Consider the following 22,195-nt stretch of genomic DNA (forward strand, 5'->3'; position numbering starts at 1 on the left):
CGTTGACAGTTCGACATGAGAGTTATTTCTAGATAGAATTAACAAAAGGGCGAATGTCGCAAATGTAAACAAAACGGGTGAGAGTTATTTTTTGCTGGACCAGCATAGGAAAATCAACCCTCACTCGGTTTGTTTACGCTTGCGACATTCGCCCTTTTTGCTAATTCTATCTTCATTTTTTGCTGGAGCAGAGGAAAATGAACTCACTCGTTCAGTTTGACAGTTGGCTTATCCGCCCTTTTCGAATGTTGGTCGACAATTGAAGATACAATACACCCCATCGGCAGACAACCATGTTTTCGCCGCCAACATCTCGTGTGTGCGAAAATGAGATAGCATGTCAGCACTGCGTTTCACTCAACTGCCAGCAGTCTGATTTGGGCCCGCTGTCAAATTTTGAGCCCCGGACATGCTGTCGCTGACGTTTACTGCAGTTCGATATAGAGATGTCGATGGGTTGGGTTATGCTCACCCGTACAAAACCTTATAATAATTTAATTATTATAAGGTTTTGTACGGGTGAGCATAACCCAACCCATCGACATCTCTATATCGAACTGCAGTAAACGTCAGCGACAGCATGTCCGGGGCTCAAAATTTGACAGCGGGCCCAAATCAGACTGCTGGCAGTTGAGTGAAACGCAGTGCTGACATGCTATCTCATTTTCGCACACACGAGATGTTGGCGGCGAAAACATGGTTGTCTGCCGATGGGGTGGCATAACCTCACTTTTTTGACGTCTATCAGTGGTTTGTTTACATGGACTTAAAACATGGGTTAACTAGAGTGACTATATACAGAGTGGCGCCAAGTCATCCCAAATGTATACAATGCGGTTTATCCTAGGTTTTTCTTTCTCTTTCCTGCATACGCGTTGGATAGGTTGTCTGCTCGATTGGAATGACACTGACAGATAATTATCATTCCAATTTTGACATTGTCGCCACTCTGTATATAGTCACTCTAGGGTTAACATGTTGAAACTGAATATTGCCTAAAGGCTTTAACGGCAGTCAGAAAAGCACAAAAACTGCCATTCCGAGTAGTTTGGAGGGCGACACTGCTGAATAATACGCTTATAAAACGTTTAACTCCAATTTATGCATATCGCGTTCGTCTAACAAATAGTAAACAAACCACGAGTGGATGTCAGATGAGTGAATTACGTTCATTCCGGTTCATTCGTGACGTTACCTTGCAAAACCTTATTGCAGATTGCAAGAAAAATCCTCACATCGCGGTTATCTTGACTGTTGAACCAAACCATCAAAAGATCACCGCAGAGCAGATTTCTGCAATTTAATACATGAAAATTTACTAAATCAATTGTTTTTCGTCAAAACCATGCTACAAAACTGTTATTTTGTAGAACTGCAAACCATAAAACCTAAATTTTAATATTGCGTTTATCTCGCGGTTATCTCCTGAGCGCGTTATCACCGCCGCAGCATGCGGATTTTTCATAACCGCCGCAATATTAACAAAAGGGCGAATGTCGCAAGGGTAAACAAACCGAGTGAGGGTTGATTTTCCTACACTGAGAAAACTTTTCGTATAGCTTCTATGTGTCCCACACATAGAATTTTGCAATATGCCCAGTTAATGAACTTTATATGCCAAACAGTTATAATTTATGAGTACGTGATACTATTCGTATCCGTATATTTTTATGTGTACAGTGGACCCCCGTTCGTTTGAACGATTCCTCATGCAAACTAACGGGGTTACTTTTTAATTTGAACAACTGGTAACCCGAAATATGCTGAAACCTGTGTGAACTGGCCGCCCTGATCTTTGTTATTGTTTTGGTGGTTTGTTTTAGTTGGCAGTTGCAAGTGCGAATATTGCATTTTCCGATCGGATTTCTCTCTTAATCGTTAGGAAAACGAAATGTGAAACCGATTAAACACGCTAGGTCAGTACAAACGAATCGAACAAATGATGTCATGTTGAGAATGACATTTGAACATTTAATTTGCACGTCGTGCAAACCAACGGGGTTCAAATTAAAAAGTGTTCAGATTAAAAATGGTCAAACGAACGGGGGTCCACGGTATTACTAGGCGGATTGTGCTTATGTGGTACATGATAATCATCTGGAATTTCCAGCGGGGTGCTATCCTTATCTTAACGAACGGTGTTTGACAGTCGACTTAACGAAGGGCGCTATTTGCAGGAAATGCAGGAAATAGCGCCCGTCTGACAGGTAAATTTGCTGCCAACCTTGTCGAGATGTGCTGAGGATGTTGGCAACAAAAACATGGCACCCATCGCAAGCCCCTGGGAATTTCATATGGAAATTTAATATTAGTTATGTGCAGAATATACTCTCACGCGTTTTTTTTACATTTGCGACATTCGCCCTTTTGTTAATTCTATCTAGAATATGTTACAAATTAATTGTCGACCAACATTTGAAAAGGGCGGATAAGCCAACTGTCAAACAGAACGAGTGAGAGTTCATTTTCCTATGCTACTCCAGCAAAAAATAACTCTCATTCGTTCTGTTTGACAGTTGGCTTATCCGCCCTTTTCAAATGTACGTCGACAATTGTTACAAGAGGGTGGGGGGGCTCGTGAAAATGGCGTTTTTAGCGTTACGTAATATTTAAACGGCTCCTTACAGAAAATCTTGTTCCGAACTGTCAACGTGTGCGCGATGACCAAAAGCAAAAAAGCAAAAATACATCCTTCTCTTTTTTCTCACGTAAAACTCGGAGAAATAACAGCAGCACCGTCATCGGGGATGTCGAACATAATGACTTTCCATTATAAATTTTTATTGTGAACAACGGAACGGCATAGTTTAGCAATCTAGCGTTTTAAAGGTTAAAGACTTTTTACTTAAATAATATTACAATTTGCTCGTCTTTGTCAACTAGAAATTACTAAAAATCGTATTAGATGTGTAGATTTGAAATTAGTGCTAGTATTTTGGGACAAAAATTGAGGCTGCAGCAGTGACTAGTGAAAAATTGCACTCCATTTTCCATTGTGGTGAGCTGATGAACTTCCCAGGGTTCCGTGATTAAGTTATTGAGGTTGGACACGTAGCAGTGGTTTAAAGAAAATCCGTTTGCAGCTGGTAGTTTTCGGTTTAGTTTTGTTTAAACTCTAGCTTAAGTGTTTGGAGCCGTGTGAGATCAATCGTTAACCGTACGAATAATGGATGACGAAAGCAGCGACAGCTTGGACTCGAGTAGAGTTAAGCGGAATGAGAGGTTCGAAAAACTGGGATTCCGCCCGCAGAAGGAATTGTTCTGCAACAAGTTTCTTCCGTACGCGGACCGTTTGGACGATGAATCGCAAGCCATGTTGGACAACATAAAAAATAATTTAGGGAAAGCCACGGCCATGCGAGAAATAACCCCGGGAGTGGCGATTTATGTTTCTCGGTTGACCAAGTATGTAAAACTTGAATAATTATCTAGTAAACAGCAGCGATTTGTTAATCCGAAAAAAATATTTCTCTATTAAAGGTACATCAAATTGTATGGAATGAAATTTTCTAAGGAAGATCATATAAAGTTTGTGAAATTGTTATTGGAACTCATTAGCATTCCAAATCTTGAACCAGATAAAGTTAACAAATTTTGCTATGCCCTCACTGTTTTGCTAAGGTAAGTGATGGTATGCTGGCGGAGATAATGAAATTTAATGATCATTTTACAGGAAACCAGAATGGTTAAGCCCAGATGATATACAGATTGATTGGCGTCCGCTATACAAATTGAGTAACTTGATCCTAAATAAGAACTGTAGCAAAGGAGACCTCTATCGTTGTTTTGCGTAAGTATTTCAAGTTAGAAATTTCTTGTCGTTTGGGAATGATCGATAACTGCAAAATACAGAATTCCCATTAATAATCCTAACTCGAAACAGGAAGAACAGAAATACCACAGACAATGGCACCAAACAGTCTCCTCTGCATCAACTGCTAGCATTGGCGAAGGACATGGGGTACGACGTGTCTTCGTTGCTGACTGATGTCGGACATATTCTTGCAGATGAACAAATCCCGTAACGTTCTCATTAGCATTACTCTGACGCTTTTTCTCAAAACTTTGGTTCCACTAGTGCAATAGTATCATATTCGTTAGTCATTTCACATGCTGCTACAGTCCCCGGTGCAGGCTGAGTTTCGTTCTTCAGGTTTGAGGGTTCTTCACACTTGCCGGCTATCATGGGGCTAATATTTTCTAGATCATTCTTGTCTTGGGTGTTGTTTTCTGAAAATGTTTCATTTCTTTTTACAGTTCGCTTGAAACCAATCTTCAATTTGCTATCCAGTATTGTGCACCGTAAGTGATTTGATATTTTGGTTATAACGGTTCATACCAACTAAAATGTATATTTTGCTAATGATTTTCTTTGTTTAATTCAGATATTTCCCACGTTCAACAACGCAGGAAATACTTGATGAACTTCTGCCTAAGCTGCAACCGTTGGACACCGGAAGAGTTATTGATACGTTTGGCATGTTGCACATCTTTCTCAGCTGCGAGCATGATTACGATTTATGGTTCGACAAGTTTATGACCATCTGGGATGCGTATCATAATCCACCGTGGAGCATTGATATGATGACCATTTTTGCAAACGTTGGCTTCAAAAATATCGGCTACATCGATTGGGAACCGTACATCCCGACCATGTTCGCTCGAATACTACGAGCCATTGATTTTCCTGTCAGTTACAAAAATACGAAAAGCTCCAAGCTTCAAAGCTTAGCACCGCAGTCCATCGCGATTTGGATTGTATCAGTACTGGGCCCGCGTACCTCGGCGCAGCAATATTTGAGTAAATTCATGGCTACAATCGAGTCCTATCTTCACCCTGCAAACATGGGTAAATGGGTGTCAATGCTGGGAGAAATTTTAGTTCAACTGCCTAAGTATTTTTTCGATCGATTGATTTTGGAGCGCTATCGGAAGCACCCTTATCGACGACCAATCCCGGAAAGCCATAAATTGACCGAGGATTGTATAAATGCGTTTGTGGAATGCCTAAAACCGGTCGCGTTCCAAGCAATGTATTCTAGGATGAATCCTCAAGACGTCGGAAAAATTTTCCAGCACCTTGCCGATTTGCGACCGGAACTGATTATTCCTACTATCATTGATCGAGTATATGCAAGCTTGGATTCATTAACCGAACCGCACAAAATGACTGCCGCTTTGCAAAGTTTGATAGGTGTTTCGAGGGCGCTAGTTTCCGGCCACAAAGGGTATACGGAGGGCCGCAATCACGTCATTCCTATTTTCTTTGCTACTCTACCCGGTATCGATCCAAATGACTTCAAGAAGACATCTATCACATTCCACTTTCTGACATCCATATCTTTCCTCATTCCGATCATAGATTGTTCGCAAGCCGGACAGCACCATGAGCTGACGGATGATGAACGGATGCTTTGTGAGCAAACAGCGGATTTCGAGAGCTTTGTGTTGCAATATATGGATAGAATATTTATGCTTATAGAAAGCAGTTCGGTTGACAATGTGCGCATGGAACAATCGGATTCAGATTCGATGCGATCAAAGATGGAATCGATATCCGAAGCTTTGGTGCAGGCATGTACTCACGGGATTTTGGGTCAATGTTCACAGGATATACTTAATGCTTCCTCGAAAAAATTGATTGATTACATCAAAACGCGTCTTTTGGAACCGAAAGTGGCAGGACAGTTGGTTGGCTGTTTGGTTCGCGTTTTTGCGCGCATCAATGGAATGGAAGTGCTACGATCGTTAATGCCTTATGTGATACAAACAATAGAAAGGTACATGGAAGATCACGACGATATTGCTGAAGTGGAGAAACAAAGCGACGAAATGGTTTACTATATGCTACTGTTGACTAACATGATGCGCGGGGACCCTAAAGAAGTAGTGAAGTATGTGGATGACGTTGTACCTATTTTGGATAAGCTTCTGAAATTTAAGTGCAAACAAGCAAACAAGTACGGTTCGACATTGCTGGCTAACTTAATGAGTAATCTGTCCACGTTGCAAACTTTGGATGTTAAGAATAGTCCAGATAGTTTCGAGAAGCCTCTATCCCAGTTCCTGCCAATTCGAAGTTGGGGTGAGAAAATGCCACCGGATGGCAAAATTAATTGGTGTGTCCCAGATCAGACATCGTTGAAAGTGTGCGAGAAACTAATGCACCGTTACTTGATTCCGATTATGGACAACTTCCAAAAGTATTGCAATGATGAAATGGAAATTTCTCGTGATGATATTAACCGTGACGTTACGGTTATCCAGTCATTGATACGGTGCTCGAATTTCCTGCCCAACTGGGACGATGAGGAACCGTTGAAACTGTTCGATACCTGTTTGGACCGGCTGGAGATGAGATGGGTAGTTTCGAGAGGTTTCGAAGATCTTACCATTAAAATGCCGGATGGCGGAAACGTTCGGAAGGCTGTCATAAGATCGATAAGTGCGTTGCAGAGGAAAATCCTCGAAAAATCAGAAGACGATATAAAATCTTTGAAATCGATCTTAGTAATATACGAGAAAATCTTCATTCGTAAACACGCAAACAGTCCTTTTGATAATCAGGTCAAAAACTTTAATAACACAAAAAAATTCCAAACCTACCGGCTTACGCGGTTCAAGCGAGATGTTCGGGCAGTTGTCGCGACCAGGGTTATAATGCAGCAAGACTGTCGCGATGAAATGGACCAACCGCTGTTTTCGGCGACGCATCTGGAAGTGATGATGAATCTTTTGGAACTGTCCACTTCTCACTACAGCAGTGTTCGCGGAGCGGCTCAAACCAAACTGTTCAATATGCTTACGACTTTCTCATTCAGCTACAAATTTCTGTCCGATAAAATTGTGGAACATTTGCAGTTGGATTCAAACGAACAGCACGAACGATTCAAAGGTATGCTGTACGTTTTGGTGTCCAATCGTAGATCCCGTTTGGTTATCAAACATGATTGGGAGTTCCTTAGTAGGGTTTGGATTAGTTTGTTGCAATCGAAGCTTTCGGAGAAGCCATCAGTTGTGAAGTTGTTGGATGCCATCACGGAGGTGATCAACAATGAATTTCCAACGACTACTACGGAGCTGGAAGTTTCGGAAAGTTGTGTTCAGTGCGGCTTAGCACTCAGGACGCGTGATGAACTGTTGGACATAGAATCAGGACGACAAGCGCGGATAGCAAAAAATCAAAAAAATATTCATATTTATTACGATCTTATAGAACAGATTCTTACAATTGTGGAAAACGATAAGCTTCACTGGCGATACCATTACATGGCGTCCTCTATGCTATATAACCTAGTACACCCCTTGACAAAGTATCCCGCGTCCGTAGCTCGTTTTGCAGTGAATAATTTGATTCATGATTCACTGGATGAACGAAAAATGGCTATTTGTGTGCTTAATCACGTGTTGCGTCAACAAAAGCGTGAGCATAAGAAACTTGCCATCAGTCCGTATGCCATAGCAGGTATTGCGGCTGAGAAGGTCCCTATCAATGGTTCAAACGTTTGTCCAGGCTATCGGGAAGATAATCAATGGCTTCAGTACGATGTAATGAAAGTACCGAAGGATCAAGAAGAATGGGATCAACCGCGTTATCTATATAAAACGGATGGATTCTTTGGCTGGAGTAGTAACTTTGCTGTTTACGCACCAAGTGCTGTTCAACCGAAGTTGGATAGAACGCCTGATGACATGAACGAATGGGAATGCATCTTGTTTCGATTTTTTGAGCAACAGGAAAACGTAGATAAATTAATTAAATTTTGGTCATTAGAGGAAAAGAAAGGCCGCGACAAATTCAACAGAAACCGTTTCTGTTTAATAAAGGGATTGATGAATACCTTTGGGGATTTATTTTTGGATAAATTCCTAGTACACTTGCGACGACTTATTGATGATAAAACATCGGAGAGTAGTCATCGGTGTGCTGCTGAGGTAATGGCTGGAATAATGCGAGGGGCTAAACATTGGCCTTACGACAAAACTGCCAAGATGTACGACGAGCTAGTTCCACTGATCCGGCTTGCGTTGAACAATGTAACGGTGGATACCGATGTGTACTGGGGCACATGTTTCGCTACGGCAGCGGAAAATATGGATCCTTCCAAGCAGTACTGGTTGCACGAAGTTTTGCTAGAAGATCCATTGCAGGAAACTACCAGTTTCATCGATTGCAATCGGCTGTATTGCCTGCAGGGAGCTTTTAATCAACATGTCTGGAGAATGACTAGCGTTGCCAAGCGTTTGCTAGAATACCTAAGGCCGTATCTTAACCATTCATTTCAAAATGTACGGGAACGGCTAGGCAGCACGTTGATCAATATTTTTGAAGCCGATTTGCGCTTCAATGGTCAACTAGGATTAGAACTATCGCCGAAGACAGCCGATATGATCGAGTACGTAATGCCGAAACTCGGGGTCTTGCTGCACAAGGAACATCCAACTGCTGCGTCCGATAGTACAGATGCTGGCGGCACCGTCGTTCAGGATGAAGCGAAAAAAGAAGGCAACGAGTATGAAGTAGCTGTGAGATTGTTTAAAACCGGTAAGAGGTTGTGTTCGTTGCTTTGTGTTATAATTATCTTTTCGTTTTGAAAACGTGCGAAAAATTAACAAAAATAGTTTGAATGCGTTAAATCTAGTTTCATATTACAGTTTACATTCGTAGACCTAGCTATTATTTTATATTGCTTTCTTTTTATAAAATTTAACATTAGTTATAGAGAGCTTTTAACATATAAGTGGTAATTGCACACAAACATCTTATATTTTATGTCTAAAACTGCTTTAACTAATCAACGTGGCAATGAGGAGAGTGGGACTAAAATGCCCAAAAAATAATTTACAATTTCAATTTTACAGTTTTGTCTCTTACCTATTAAAAGTAAAACCCACGTTTCAATTCTTGACAGTTGCTCAATGGCTGACCTGCGCGATTAACCGTTGCTCGAACGGAAACGAAATCGAGTACTTCGAGCTGTTGCCGATCGCTTGCCGGCTGGAGCGTTGCGAACAAGATCAGGAGCTGGCCGAGATTTGCACCACTCTACTGGCGATGATTTCACAAGCCCTTACGCTGGTGCCATGTATGGATGCTGCTCTAAACAAGATAGCCGACATTTCGAAAATGGCATCGTGGTCAGCACGGCGAGCAGTGATTGACGTACTACAGGTTTTGGTATTCTACAATATGACAATAATTCTAAGCAATGAACAGTGGAAAACGAAAACACAAGAAATTGTTCTTCGTTTGTTGGAAGACAATGTCGTGGAAGTAAGGGAAAAAGCTGCCGAGGTTCTTTGTGGTTTACTGCATTGTTGCTTCCTCACGGCTACCGACGAGCTCTTGGAATTATTCAAAGAAAAATGTCGTACAAAAATGATCAAAGCTAAAAGGTTGAGAGTAGCCCCAAGCTGTTCCAGTGAAGCAAATAAAAGCGATGGGTATGGACCGCGAATTGTTGTTCCGCTGACTTCGGGAATTACATATTTTTTCGTTTTAGGCTGGAAGCAAACGCGGTTCGTGCACGCCACTCCGGTGTTCTCGGGCTATGTGCCTTTATTTCTGCGTATCCGTACGAAGTGCCTGAATTTGTTCCGAATGTTTTTGAACATTTGGGAGCACATCTAAATGATCCGCAGCCGATTCCAGTAAACTTTAGCTCTGGTTTGTGCGTCTAGGATAGCGTAAATTGAAATTTTCCTTTTCATTTCAGGCGACGATACGTAAAACAATGGGTGATTTCAAACGAACTCATCACGATAACTGGGAGGTACATCAGCTCAAATTCACCGAAGACCAACTTGCCGTATTGAGTGATTTAACGATTCCACCTTCATATTATGCGTGAAAAGGCAACTATGTTTATGTTTAGAGACTAATGGAACTGATTTTAATTTCAAATCAGCGGATTATGTTAGTTTACAGAGGAAGTTTATTATAATTATTGTTCAAAGTATTTGATGATTTTTCTTCGTTACGCGGTTTCATTGGTAGTCCACCACACGATGCCAAATGTGATGTGGTTTTTAATGTATATTAATTTTGCTTGAAAGGGCGAATAAACTTTTTGAGGTTGAGTTGGAATGTGAAATTAGTTTTTTTTTAATTTTTTCCGTTGGTTTTTCCCCGCAAATCATTGAGAAACTTCAAAATTTCGTGCGGGATGCTAAGTTGCAGATTCCAAATTAGATGGCATGACAGCGGTTTTGCGGACAAAATGATTATGCTGTGGCTTGGACGACACTGAATAGCTCGAAGACAAAAGGTTTTCAATCTTCCAAAGATGATGAGCGAGAACGTAGCTGATACTGTGAGTTCCTAATACAGGTATTAGGAGAGAATATACTAGTAAATTGAATCGTTAAGAAGTTAGATGACTAAATTCGCAAAGAATGGTAATTAAGCCATGTCCCCGTAGGGATGCTTTACCGGTTTTACCGAAACCGGTTTTATCGGTATTACCGAGTTATTTTCCAATATCGAATTACCGGTTTTTCCACGATCGAAAACCGGTATTTTCGGTATTTTTTACATGATCAAATAACAACACAAGAAACTTGAATCGCGAATAAAACTTTTAAATTATTGGGCGAACTAAATTTTATGATTGAAGGGCTTGAAGCCTTCTACTTGAAGGTTCTACAAATAATAACTCAATTATGTAATTCTTCCAAGAGGAAAACCCCGAAATATCCCACCACTGTCAGCATAGAGCCGGAGTGCCTTGCACTTTTTAAGCAGTCGTCTCCATTCAACTCGGTCCACTCCATGGGCCACTCGTCGTCAATTTCCCAGGCGTCTCAGAAGTCACAAGTCGCTTTTGATCTGGTCGAGCCATCTTGCACGTCGATCCCACCGGGTGCCGGAGGGTTTGTTGAGAACCGCTTTTGTCACAATGTCATTCGGCATCTTTGCGATATGCCCGACCCACCGGAGCCTTCTGACTTTGGCCAGCTGTACGATAGCAATCTCTCCAAGAAGTGTATGCAGCTCATGATTCATAAAACGTTTCCGCCACTCTCCGCTTTCAGTTTGTACTCCGCCAAATATCATCCGCAGCATCTTCTGGTCAAACACGACAAGGGCGCATATTTCCACCGTGAGCGACATCACAGCTTCAAGTCCGTAAAAAACTATCGGTTGAGGAAGGGTTTTGTACATTGTCAGCTTCATAGGGCAGCGTATTCTTGTTGATTGTAGCGTTTTCCAAAGGCAAAGTAGCTCCGATTTCATGCTTAAATGCACCAATTGATTAAGAATATTGCGCAATACAAGAAATGTGCGATATACAGTGAAGCTGTTCAGAAAATCTTCAGTGAAAATTAACGGATTACTCTAGAGAAATGTCAGAACATACCACGTAAGAGGAATTTGGTCGGTTGCTAGTACAAACTGGAATAAAAATTTGCTTAGTTAGAATAGCCTGTTGGCAAAGCTGAGCGAATTATCCGATCTAAGAAATAAGCATACGCTTTACTTAAGCGATGACTAGACTTTCTGCATTAATTTATCATAAGTGTCAGTATCAAATCCGCTTATTGCAAGTTCTTCAACAAGGGTTTTCCTATGCCACATATCCAATTTACCGCTGGGAATTGCACTTCCTTTTTCTGTGGACACCGGATGAAGATTCTCTACCTCCGGAAGTTTTTTCAGTAAAATTGGAGATGACACGACAAATTCTCTTCGCGTTCTTAAATAATATTTTATTAATGAACTAATCAATTTGTTATGCCAAAAGAAATTGAATACCATAGATTATGGAGAGATCTTCTTCAAATCATATAATCTGTAAATGTTGTTTTTAAGTATTTAATGTTTGCTTATCGACTGTGAAACTATATTTTTTGGGATGGTTTTTCGGATGGTTGTTTTTCAGTATTAACTTTTACCGGTTTGTTATCGGTTTTACCGGTAATGCATTTATCAATACTAAAAACCGGTTTTCGTAATACCCTCCGGTACTGGCATCTCGTGACCAACAAAGCACCGGATTACGAAACAACTGTGGAATTTTTTAATGACCATTGTCAAGTGTTAGAAAGGTTTCACCTTCCGAAGAAGGACATCGTTAAACTGATATGGATCTAATTCATTAGTTTTTTAGTCATAAAAGCAATAGAAGCAATAAAATCAGTAAGGTAATTTAATTTCTGTACTTAACCAAAGACGAGTAGAGTGATATTGCTCTCAATAGCTCCAGTTCTTGAATCGGGTTCTCACATTACATGGCTTGATGGCGTCCAACGGTTTGAAAATGCCGCCTGGTTTCATTGATACTGGTGTCAAAATCAATATCGGTATTTTGAAGGACCAAGTGCTTCCCTAGGTTTGCAAAACTTCTCTGAGGATCATTACGTTGTCCTATAAAAGGATGGAGCGCCATATTTCACGTCACTTCTGTTCTGTCTTCACTTCTGGCATCTTTGATGACATATCTCATTTTTCTCATGTTACCCGACCTTACGGGAAACGTTGCATACACGCAAAGGAATTCTGTACGAGGTTGCCAAACGTCACGTCTTACTTGGAGTTAGTATTTGGGCAGTGCTACCATATAAGTGTTGTTTGGGTATGAAATGGGGAAGGCAAATGAGGAGCGTCCAATATAGCTCTAGCTATCCCAAGCCCCTACCTAGCGCCTCCACGTGGCCATACCCGGTAATGCTCTATTGAGTAGCCAAGCTAGGAGGTGCGATACTGTGTGGTTCCCGGCTGCCTGATCTCATAATCGAGGTTTTGGGCAGACGGTGGAGCCGCACGATCTGGTAAGCATAATATAAGTTATTTTAATTATTTTTGTCGTTTTAGCTTATGAAGCATTTACTGCTTTATAGTGAAAACTTTGGCCAATACGAGTGTTAATACTGCACATGGATATTGGATACCAGAAGAAAAATTAAATTAATTATTAGAAGCATTTATGGAAACTAAAAGGACGCAACTCTATTCCATTCGAAGGACTGCTGGTGAGATTGTTCTATTTTTACCCATATATACCCCATTTCATAAATAAACTAGAATAGGGAAGAGGGAGGGACCATCAGAGCACTTGTTTGAAGCGGTGGGCCTAGGGAGAGTGAAACAGTCAACTTTCTAGGGTTAATCTTGGCCCGATTAACAACACATCGTGGATAATGAGCGGGCTCTTCTCCCCACCTGCTGGAGTCATTCTGCATTAAGACGGTTTATTCAACGATTGACTCAGGTGACTTAGCCCTTGGAAGGAGATTCTCTAAATCCCTGGTACGTGTAAATGATGTTGCTTATCGACCAATTCCCTTTTGGCCCTTCATACAAGAGTTGGGAAGCATGACCAATCGTTGAATATGTTCAACTCTTTTTGACATGATAGGCTCATTGCTATGAACGGATGTTCTGCTAAGGCAGGTGGTAGTACCATATATTCATATTCATATGCTACCATATAAGTGTTGTTTTCATCTGCTATCCAAGTTCATAGCTAAGCAAGTTTGTCAATTCATATATGCTGAGTGCTATTAATTTGATTTCATTCTATCACGCCAATGCTATTCACTACACTCTGGTCCAGGCTTCAATCCGTGCGAAATTTGGGCGTATATTGAAGCACAATTCTGCAAAATATCTCACCCTAGTGTGAAGACCCTGAAGTCTGTCATGCTTGTGCTTATTTTTTTTCGTGTTGTAAGGTGTGCGGAGAAATCATTTTAGTACAGATAGTTTAATTTTTTGCGCATTGTCTGTCGTAGCTTCGCGTTTAACCGTTATGTGTGCGACAGGGTACCCGGGTACCTTTTCAGTTTTAAAATAGTTATAACTCATTCAATTTAAAACATACGTCATTGAAATTTTGCGATATCGTAAAACTCGTTGATCTTAAGTAATTGAGGTTTTTTTTTGTGCATATCCATAAAGGGGTTTAGCAATGAGAGTCACTGGAATTTTTTTATTACGTAGGAGGGCGACAAGGGTACCCGGGTACCCATGATTTGCTATCTTCATAACTTTAGTTATGTTGAACCGATTTGGATGAAACCGGTGGCATTTGATTCGTACATTTGTGGCTTTAGTTTTCAAAAGGTCCCTTTTGATCGTTTCATCGACCCTTTTGCATGCATTATGCGACCTTCTGAAAACTAAAGCCAGATTTATCTAGTTTTGATTAGATAAAGCATTTGGCCATAAAATGACATGTGGTTCCCGGGAATCGGTAATTCCGGAGCAATGTCCGGTAAAACGTGGGAAGCCGCTTGTTTTGAAAGAATATCAGCTTCCTGCAAAGCTTTTAGCTTTGAACTTGACGTTGTGGACCCTTTTTTCATCTTATTATATAAATTGGTGACTTTAGATCGCATTGGCCATTCCAGAATTGGGTTCCTGTAGGTTTACAGATGGCCAGTTGAGTGCCTAATCCAATACTAGAATTGGTTTAGCGGATCTTTTAGATGTTTTGAACTGATATGGTCAGTTTAGTACTGATTGATAATTTCAGAACTGGTTCCGAATGTATAACGGATGGATCTACGTTTTGAACTGTTCTGATAATGCTAAGCATTATCTTGAATCCTGCGGTATCATCTGTGACCCCGTAGAAACCATTTTCGAAATAACCAATCAAAATACATCGAAATGTAAAAAATATCACCTACCGAACTAATTCCAAGAACTTTGATACCCATATTGCTAGGTTTTAGCTCCAATCCTGGACTGGCCACCCATGACCCCACAGGAACCTACTCCGGAATGGCCAACCTGATTCATCTCATTATATGAAATAGTACATTGTATGAATTTTTAGAGTTTTTATATCCGCATGACTGAATTTCCTGCAATACAATCATTTCTCTACCTCACAGCGGACACTCTGTCGGAATTCCGGATTTTCGGGCCCCGTATATCTTTTAGTGGCCAAATAGCCAAATGATTCAAAACTAGATAAATAAACGAATCAAATGACACCTATTTCGTATAAATTGGTTTAAAATTGTTGATGTTATAACAATATCAATTTTGGGTACCCGGGTACCCTTGTCGCCCTGCTAAAGGTGTTTTTTTTTGTCGCACACATAACGGTTAACCGCATATAATACTGCCCTGCAAATTGTGCAAAGTGCATGAAAATGTGATGCGTGGGCACGTTGTACTCCCGATATTTCTGGAAGATTTGTCGGAGAGTAAAAATTTGATCCGTGCTACGGGCCCCCATAAAGCTCGCTTGATACTGCCCTACGAATTATCTTGCAATTGGGGAAAGACGACGCATGAAAATTTAGGAGAGCACCTTGTAGGTGGCATTGATCAGCGTAATGCCGAGGCAATTGCAGCAATCTAGCCGATCGCCCTTTTTGTAGATGGGACAGACCACACCTTCCTTCCACTTACCCGGTAGTATCTCCTTCTCCCAAATCCTTGAATTTATCCTGTGAAATACCATTGCTAGCGGTTCTTAGCCATTTTTGTAGAGTTCTTCCGGGAGTCGGCCCTTTCTGGCGGCTGTATTATTCTTCAGCTGACCGGGTTTTCGCCGGATTCGGCAGATGGCGTGGCAGTAGATTACGCCAAGAAGCTTGATCAACGAAGCGCAGAACAGCAGGTAGAAGGAGAAGATATAAATGGGCTTTGGAGGAACATCCATGGTGCCATCGAAACAGCTGCGAGAGAGGTGGTAGGCACCACGCGTGGAAGACAGCGTAACAGCTGGTTTGATGCCGAATGCCAGAGAGTGACAGACGAAAAGAACCAGGCCAGAAGTCGTATGCTCACTGCGGCAACGCGTTAAAACAGAGAGAGGAATAGAGACTTGAGCTGCAGAAAAAAGAATCCATCGTCTTAAAAATACGAGTACACTCAACCCCCGCTAATATGCGCGAATTCTGAACATCCAGATTGTAGAAGAGGAAATTGGCTCGACAGTATCAACTAAAATGGTCTATTTTGAATGCTGGAGAGAAATAAGTTGCATATGAGCTATATTGCCAAAGCTGCTGAGCAAGAGGAAACGTATTAAGTTTTTTTTGCTTATTTTTGCTTTTAACCGTCAATTGTGTATGACGCTTGATCAGTTTTTAATTTGAACGCATTCATACCAACGGGGTTCAGATTAAAAATGTTCAGATTAAGGAAGGTCATTCTAGCGGGGGTACACGGTACGAGGAGCACGTGCTCACCAGCGCCGAGGTAAGATACGCCAGCAACGAAACACAGAGTTTCTACAAAACGGTAAGATGCAGGAATTTTGCCATGCCTGTCGTTGGCTGCCCTGAAATCCAAAAAAATTCGCCATAAAGTCCACAATCAGATGATGTGTCGGCAAGTTATACCCTCGAAACTTGTCTATAAACTGATGCAGGGTAAACATCTGATCCGTCGTGGAGCGACCTTCACGAAAACCAGGGGCCCTATTCTCACAGTCACCTCACTTAATTTTGTTGGATGCGAGCACAATTTGCGATACTCAGAGTCACTTAGGTGACTCCGCTCATCTGGGTGACTGTACAAATCAAATGGGGCCGGTAAGGTGATGTGAGGGTGACTGTGAGAATAGGGTGAGTGAAAGAAGTGAGGTGAGGTGCGGTGACTGTGAGAATAGGGCCCCAGCTTTGTACTCGCCGAGGAAAGACTCCGCTAGCGGTCTCAGCACGTTATAGGCAGAATTAAGCAATGTAATTCCTCGAGTTTTTACACTCGAGTGTAAGTCGATGCCTCTTTTAAAAAATTAGGCAAATGAGGCCATCCAACCACTCCACAGCAACGGGATGGCAAGGTTGTCATCTCCCATATATTTGGTGCGTAACTGACATCACTGGCACTGGCACCCGAAAAATAGCCTGTTTACCCTAAAGCAATGTTAATTCGGGTAACGAACCTTAATATTGGCTGTAGCTAATGATGGCAGTTTAAGTAAATTTAAGCAGTTTAATGCAATTTATTGAATATTATTGCGGTTTTGTAATGTATTATAGATTGTATAATATTTTTCTGTTGAATAAATGAAAATACGGTAATATAAATATACAGTTTCGGTGAAAGCGGAATGAAAATAGATGTTCGTTATGCTGAAATCCTAGCGTGCCATCCCGTTGCTCCACAGTGGGATTTTTTTCGAAAAAAATTTCTTTATCTCTATATCTCAAAATGCCGCTGGGCTAGAATCAATCTTTTGATGTCAAAAGAAATATATTTTTGTAGGAATTCCAATGGTGTGATGCTTATTTACGACACGCATTTATTTCCAGCAGTTTTTACCAAAAGAAAGGCATTTATATTATATTCCTAAAATTATACTCTCGAGCGAAATGCGGGCAACTACCTTTTAAAAATAATATACTCATATACTCATAATTGTTTTTCATCCTGTTTATTTTGTATATTAGAAACTGTCCAAGTAATTGAGCCAATCACTGACTCTAACGGACGCGATTCAATCTGGGAACTCCAACTTCTTCTTTCTTATGCAATGGTTGGTATTATATACACAGCATTTGTTCAGCAAGTTTTAATAACTATTCAGTTTGTGAGTGAGATAAGCAGTTTCTTCATTATCATATGATAAGCAAAGTTTTCATTATTATTTCTGATGGATTAGCTACTGTTCAGTTTGAAAATTTGTTTTCTTCCATAAGGTGACTCTGAGTTCACGAGCAGAAAAAAGTTTCCTTTTGCACCTATGCTAGCCGCAAATCCCATTGTAGCTTTTTGTCTGTTGCATAGGCCACTTATCAGGGCAGACAGTCCATTGCATTTTACGCCTATGAAATTTTGTTCGTTTCCTGGATACACGCTTTCGACGTAATATTCCCAAGCCCGGCTGTGTGAGCAGGTCACTGTGTAGCAACCAGGTTGAATTGAGTTTAACCTGAGTCAAAATGCAAGCTTTAGAAAACATTAATCTAATTCACAAATATCTTGCCCCGTACCCATTTGGATAAAAATCGATGTCTCCGATTGGATCGCGTTTTCCCAACACTCGGACGTTGGAATGAATGACATCTACAAAATCGGCGTCGCCACGTCCCAACCCGGACAGAAACTCCCCTTCGTTGAAGCACGGATTCGCTGGATCAAGACCGGTTATTCGGGGAAGATTAAACCCTTTCAATTCCTGGAAACGTCGTCCAGCTGCTCCGCTGATGTGTGCTCCCAGACTGTGTCCGATCAGATGAATTGACTGCGGTTTCACATACTGTACCAAATCCGCAAGACTATCGCGGATAGCTGCTCCCAGATTATTCGTGTTAAACGATGACCATGTGTACAATGTATTGAGGTGTGAAGCCGTATCAATGGCTATGAAGTTAACTCGTCCTCTGGTTTTATAAGCCTTGAAAAATGCGTCTATAGCTTCGTTACCCTCATTAACAGTTGTCAACCAACCGGTCACTAAAATTACTGTTTGATACTCGTAGTTGAATCGTGCACTTTTCCACAGATCGGCCGACTGACTTAGAGAATATGAATAATTTCCGCTATCAGTGAACAACACGTAATTCATCAAGTTTAAATTCGGCTCATAGAACGGTTCAGTGCCATTAGTTGCAACCGCAGCAGAACAAAAGATGTGTATTCCCATAGATACAGCTTCCAGCGGATAACCAAGCAACGTTTGTTTGCCAAATTCACCGATCTCCTCGAAACTCGGTAAAAGTAATGGAATATTGCTGATCAATCGCGCACTGATTCGAGACTTGGCCTTCACGACCTAGTGTGGCCTAGTGTGGTATCGAAAACACCAGATAGTGGCCCGAAATTTGCAGCAGTTACTATTATGGCAACCGGAAATAGCAAGATACGCAAGACGTGCATCTTCTGTATAATTCAAAAGTGAAACTGAATAAGTACCTATTATTTCGTTGGAGCCACAAGCTTATCAGCTGTTAGCTAATCGTTTTAAGAGTACCGTGTTCGAATGTAATGCTCTGCTTTTGGCAATTTTAACAAGGTTTATAAGATGGGCCGAAAAATTAAACTCAGTTTTTAAATTGATTTACTTTTTACGCTCTGCCAAAATTAATATGAATCTTTTGAAGATGGTTTCTTACGTGAAATATCGCGAAATTGCATTAACAGAAATAATTACATTTTTTTAAATGCAATCCATTACCTACCAAAATCTATTTCACATGTCCATATGTTGCGTGAAAGTTACAGTACTTCTAGGGAAACCAATCAATTTTGGACCACATCTGCAGCTGTACCGCCCAGCTAGCTTCGAGGTACGATGCTGGTCTAACAAGCCAGTCGTTGTATAGTATGTTCGAATCTCGGCTAGGCGGTGCTTGCTAGATAGAGTCAGTAGGATCGTTACACTGGCCCCGTAATTTGCCTGTACTCTAACAGCCGGCTGCGAAGTCTGTCGATAAAGAAGGGTAATGTCTAATGACGGTTTAAGCCCACGGCTTTGCTTTGCTGCAGCTGTACCTAATTTGGACATGTCCATTTTAAATTGTTGTAATGTCCAAATTAGGTATTAGCTCATCCAAATGGGGTTCAAAATACATAAGTTGGTTACCCTATATACAATGATATTTCTGTTTTCAAATTGCTCGAATATTTGCATCCTATGCGTACTCAATCGTCGCTCTGATTTATCTAATTAACATTTGATATTCTTAAAAATCGTTGGCAAATGATTGGGCGTGTGTAATTTGGGTCATCATTATGTAAACTCTGCCGACTGTCAACCTAAGCTAACATTAGCAAGGTGGAATACCAACCCCGGCAGTAGTTCAAGTCGTATGGGGAGTCAAAGAAAGTTGTGCTTGATGCTGGAAGATAAAATAGGAGTGGCCTATTACAAGACGGGAGGTACAAACCTAAATATATAAAAGCGAGTGTATGTATGTTTTGCGTGCACCACCATAATTTCGGAACACCTAGATGATTGTTCTCCATCAAACTTGACATACATGTTTTTTGACATAAGGGAGTCGGGACAGGGGTGTTGGCAAGGGAGGTAGGCTAAAGAATACGAACAGGGAAAAAAGGATTTGTTTGACTTGCATATGTACGTGTGGATAACAAAATGGGTGGAAGAGAAATGGGCTCAAGTAAGATCGGGCTCTCAACTCGATCTATGTTTTATGAGCGAAGTATAATAGCGTCTCACGTGGAGTGGCCGATTGATGTGAAGGAAAAGTTCTTTAAGCTTCTTGAGAAGACGTTTAGGAAGCACCTAGAGCTCTGCCTACAAGGTCATCGTCGTCAGAAGCATAGAGTCGGGTTGGCAGCAGTCGTCCCTATTCAACTCAATCTTGGGCCATTTGTCGCCAATTTCCCAGACGTCTCAGAAGTCGCAACTCACTTTCGACCCAGTCGAACCATCTTGCACATTGTTTCTTTCTGTTCCTGGTGCTGGTGGGGTTGTTGAAGAGAACCGTTTTCGTCGCACTGTCGTCTGTCCGTCCTACTGCAGCTTACCGACTTTCGATGGAAATTTCACCAAGCAGTGCCTATAGCTCGTAAGTCACTCTCTGCTTTCAGTTTGTATTCCACCAATATCTCCCGCAGCAGTGTCTACTGGAAGACGGCAAGGGCGGGTACGTAAACTTCAAATCCATAAAGAACTACCAGTCTAATAAGGGTTTTGTGCATTGTTAGTTTCGTCCGGCAGCGCATGCTTCTGGATTGTAGTATTTTGCGAATGGCAAAGTAGGCCCAATTTCCCGCTTGAATGCACCGCTGGGTTTCTTTACTAATGTTGTTGTCAGCGGCCACCAGCGATCTCAAATACACGAAATCATCTACCACTTCTAATTCGTCGTCGTCAACGGTTACCATATGATATCAAAATCATCTGCGAAGCCTAGGAGTTGGCTAACTTTATTGAATCGTGTCTCTCGTTTCGATGCCCGGTCGTCGGATACCGCAATAGTAGCAGCAGTCGAGTCGATCATCCTATCCTAGATGGGACAAACCATTTTCCATACATCCATTCCTCCGGTAGGTTTTCTTTCTCCTAAATCTTGGCAATAACCCAGTGTAGAACCGCTGCTACCTTTCAGTAGCCTGATTATTTGTTTGACTTCTTGGAGCTGCTGGGACATTACTATCTTCTATGAGTTAACTTTTTTCCGAATTCTTCTGCAACTTCGCCATTCCACGCATTTGTACACCAAGAAATCGATATTTCAAACTGCATATTTCAACTCATATTATACTGGATATGAACCAGTGATTATTGAACTACAAAGAAAACGTAGTTCTCAACACAATCAACATACAGAGCGTTTAATAATTAGCACGTTGAAGTGTACACATTAAAACATGGTGGAAAAAGCGGCATTTCTGCGATGGTGTCCCGTTACGAAATGTAACTTGTTATACCTACCTAAATAACAATCTATATCAAAAAGTAAATACTACGTTAGAAAGCACATTTAACAGACATAATTTAAAACTTGTTTAATAACTGAGTCACAAATGTATTTTTTGCTAGCGGGAGCAAAATGTTAATAAAAGTCGTAACGGGACACGCTGGAATGTGTCAATAGCGAAAGATTTCGTGGGATAGTACCGGGTAGGATGTAGACAACTTCGACTTTATTACTAGAAATTTTGGAGGTATACCAGACCGGAGGCCAGGAGAATAAAAATCTAAAAAACGAATTCTTCAATACCAAATACTTGACAAGTAGAGGTTTCGAGAAAAACAATGTACGCCTTCCTTGGACAGTTGTTAACTAGAAGTGGTTCATGAATCATTTGAGATATTTGATCACTGGTGACAATAAAGCGAGAAATAAGATTCAACGACCCATTCAACTTGCGAATGTGGCTACACTTCAGGAATTGGCGAAGGGGAAAGCTGGACCGAGTGGAGTGTAGTTCTTGGCAGCACGATCCCTTCCGGTTTTAAGCTGCTGAACAAGCAAGTGTATAGCTTAAGGGAGGCGATCCTAACTACGGGTAAATCGAAGGCGTTAGAAACAATAGTTCGGTGTGCTGTTGAAGGACGAAGATTTTGTAATTAAAGGTACAGGATTGAAGATAACGGATGAACCATGGATCGATCAATCTTCGGGAGCCAGTAGTACTGTACTGTGGTACTGTGTACTGTGGATAAATTGGTGGCATTCATATGTCTTATTAGCAATAAAGGCCAGTAGTAACAGTAGTAACTCTCTTCCGCATCCAATTTGGCAGGGTGAGGCCGTAGCAGGAAACATTATTTGTAGAATACAAGCGCGAGAGAGACGCTCTATAACGCTCCTT

At 41.2% G+C, this 22,195-nt stretch overlaps 2 protein-coding genes across 2 annotated transcripts; one reads left to right on the forward strand and one right to left on the reverse strand.

Moving 5' to 3' along the window:
• The first annotated feature begins 2,750 nt into the window (after positions 1–2,750).
• LOC128744698 (proteasome activator complex subunit 4A-like) lies at positions 2,751–10,085 on the forward strand. The gene is made up of 8 exons (XM_053841876.1): positions 2,751–3,405; positions 3,481–3,621; positions 3,674–3,790; positions 4,258–4,302; positions 4,386–8,545; positions 8,913–9,444; positions 9,504–9,651; positions 9,717–10,085. The coding sequence occupies exons 1-8, from the start codon at positions 3,167–3,169 to the stop codon at positions 9,849–9,851; spliced, it is 5,517 nt and encodes a 1,838-aa protein (XP_053697851.1). The 5' UTR covers positions 2,751–3,166; the 3' UTR covers positions 9,852–10,085.
• A 7,481-nt stretch (positions 10,086–17,566) lies between these two features.
• On the reverse strand, positions 17,567–18,787 carry LOC128739764 (vitellogenin-3-like). Its single transcript, XM_053835268.1, has 3 exons — positions 18,746–18,787; positions 17,902–18,683; positions 17,567–17,840 (listed from the first exon to the last, which is right to left on the reverse strand). Exons 1-3 carry the CDS (start codon positions 18,785–18,787, stop codon positions 17,567–17,569), a joined length of 1,098 nt encoding a protein of 365 aa, XP_053691243.1.
• Positions 18,788–22,195: the final 3,408 nt, after the last annotated feature.

Source organism: Sabethes cyaneus, chromosome 3 (genome assembly GCF_943734655.1).
Source record: "Sabethes cyaneus chromosome 3, idSabCyanKW18_F2, whole genome shotgun sequence".
NCBI lineage: Eukaryota > Metazoa > Arthropoda > Insecta > Diptera > Culicidae > Sabethes > Sabethes cyaneus.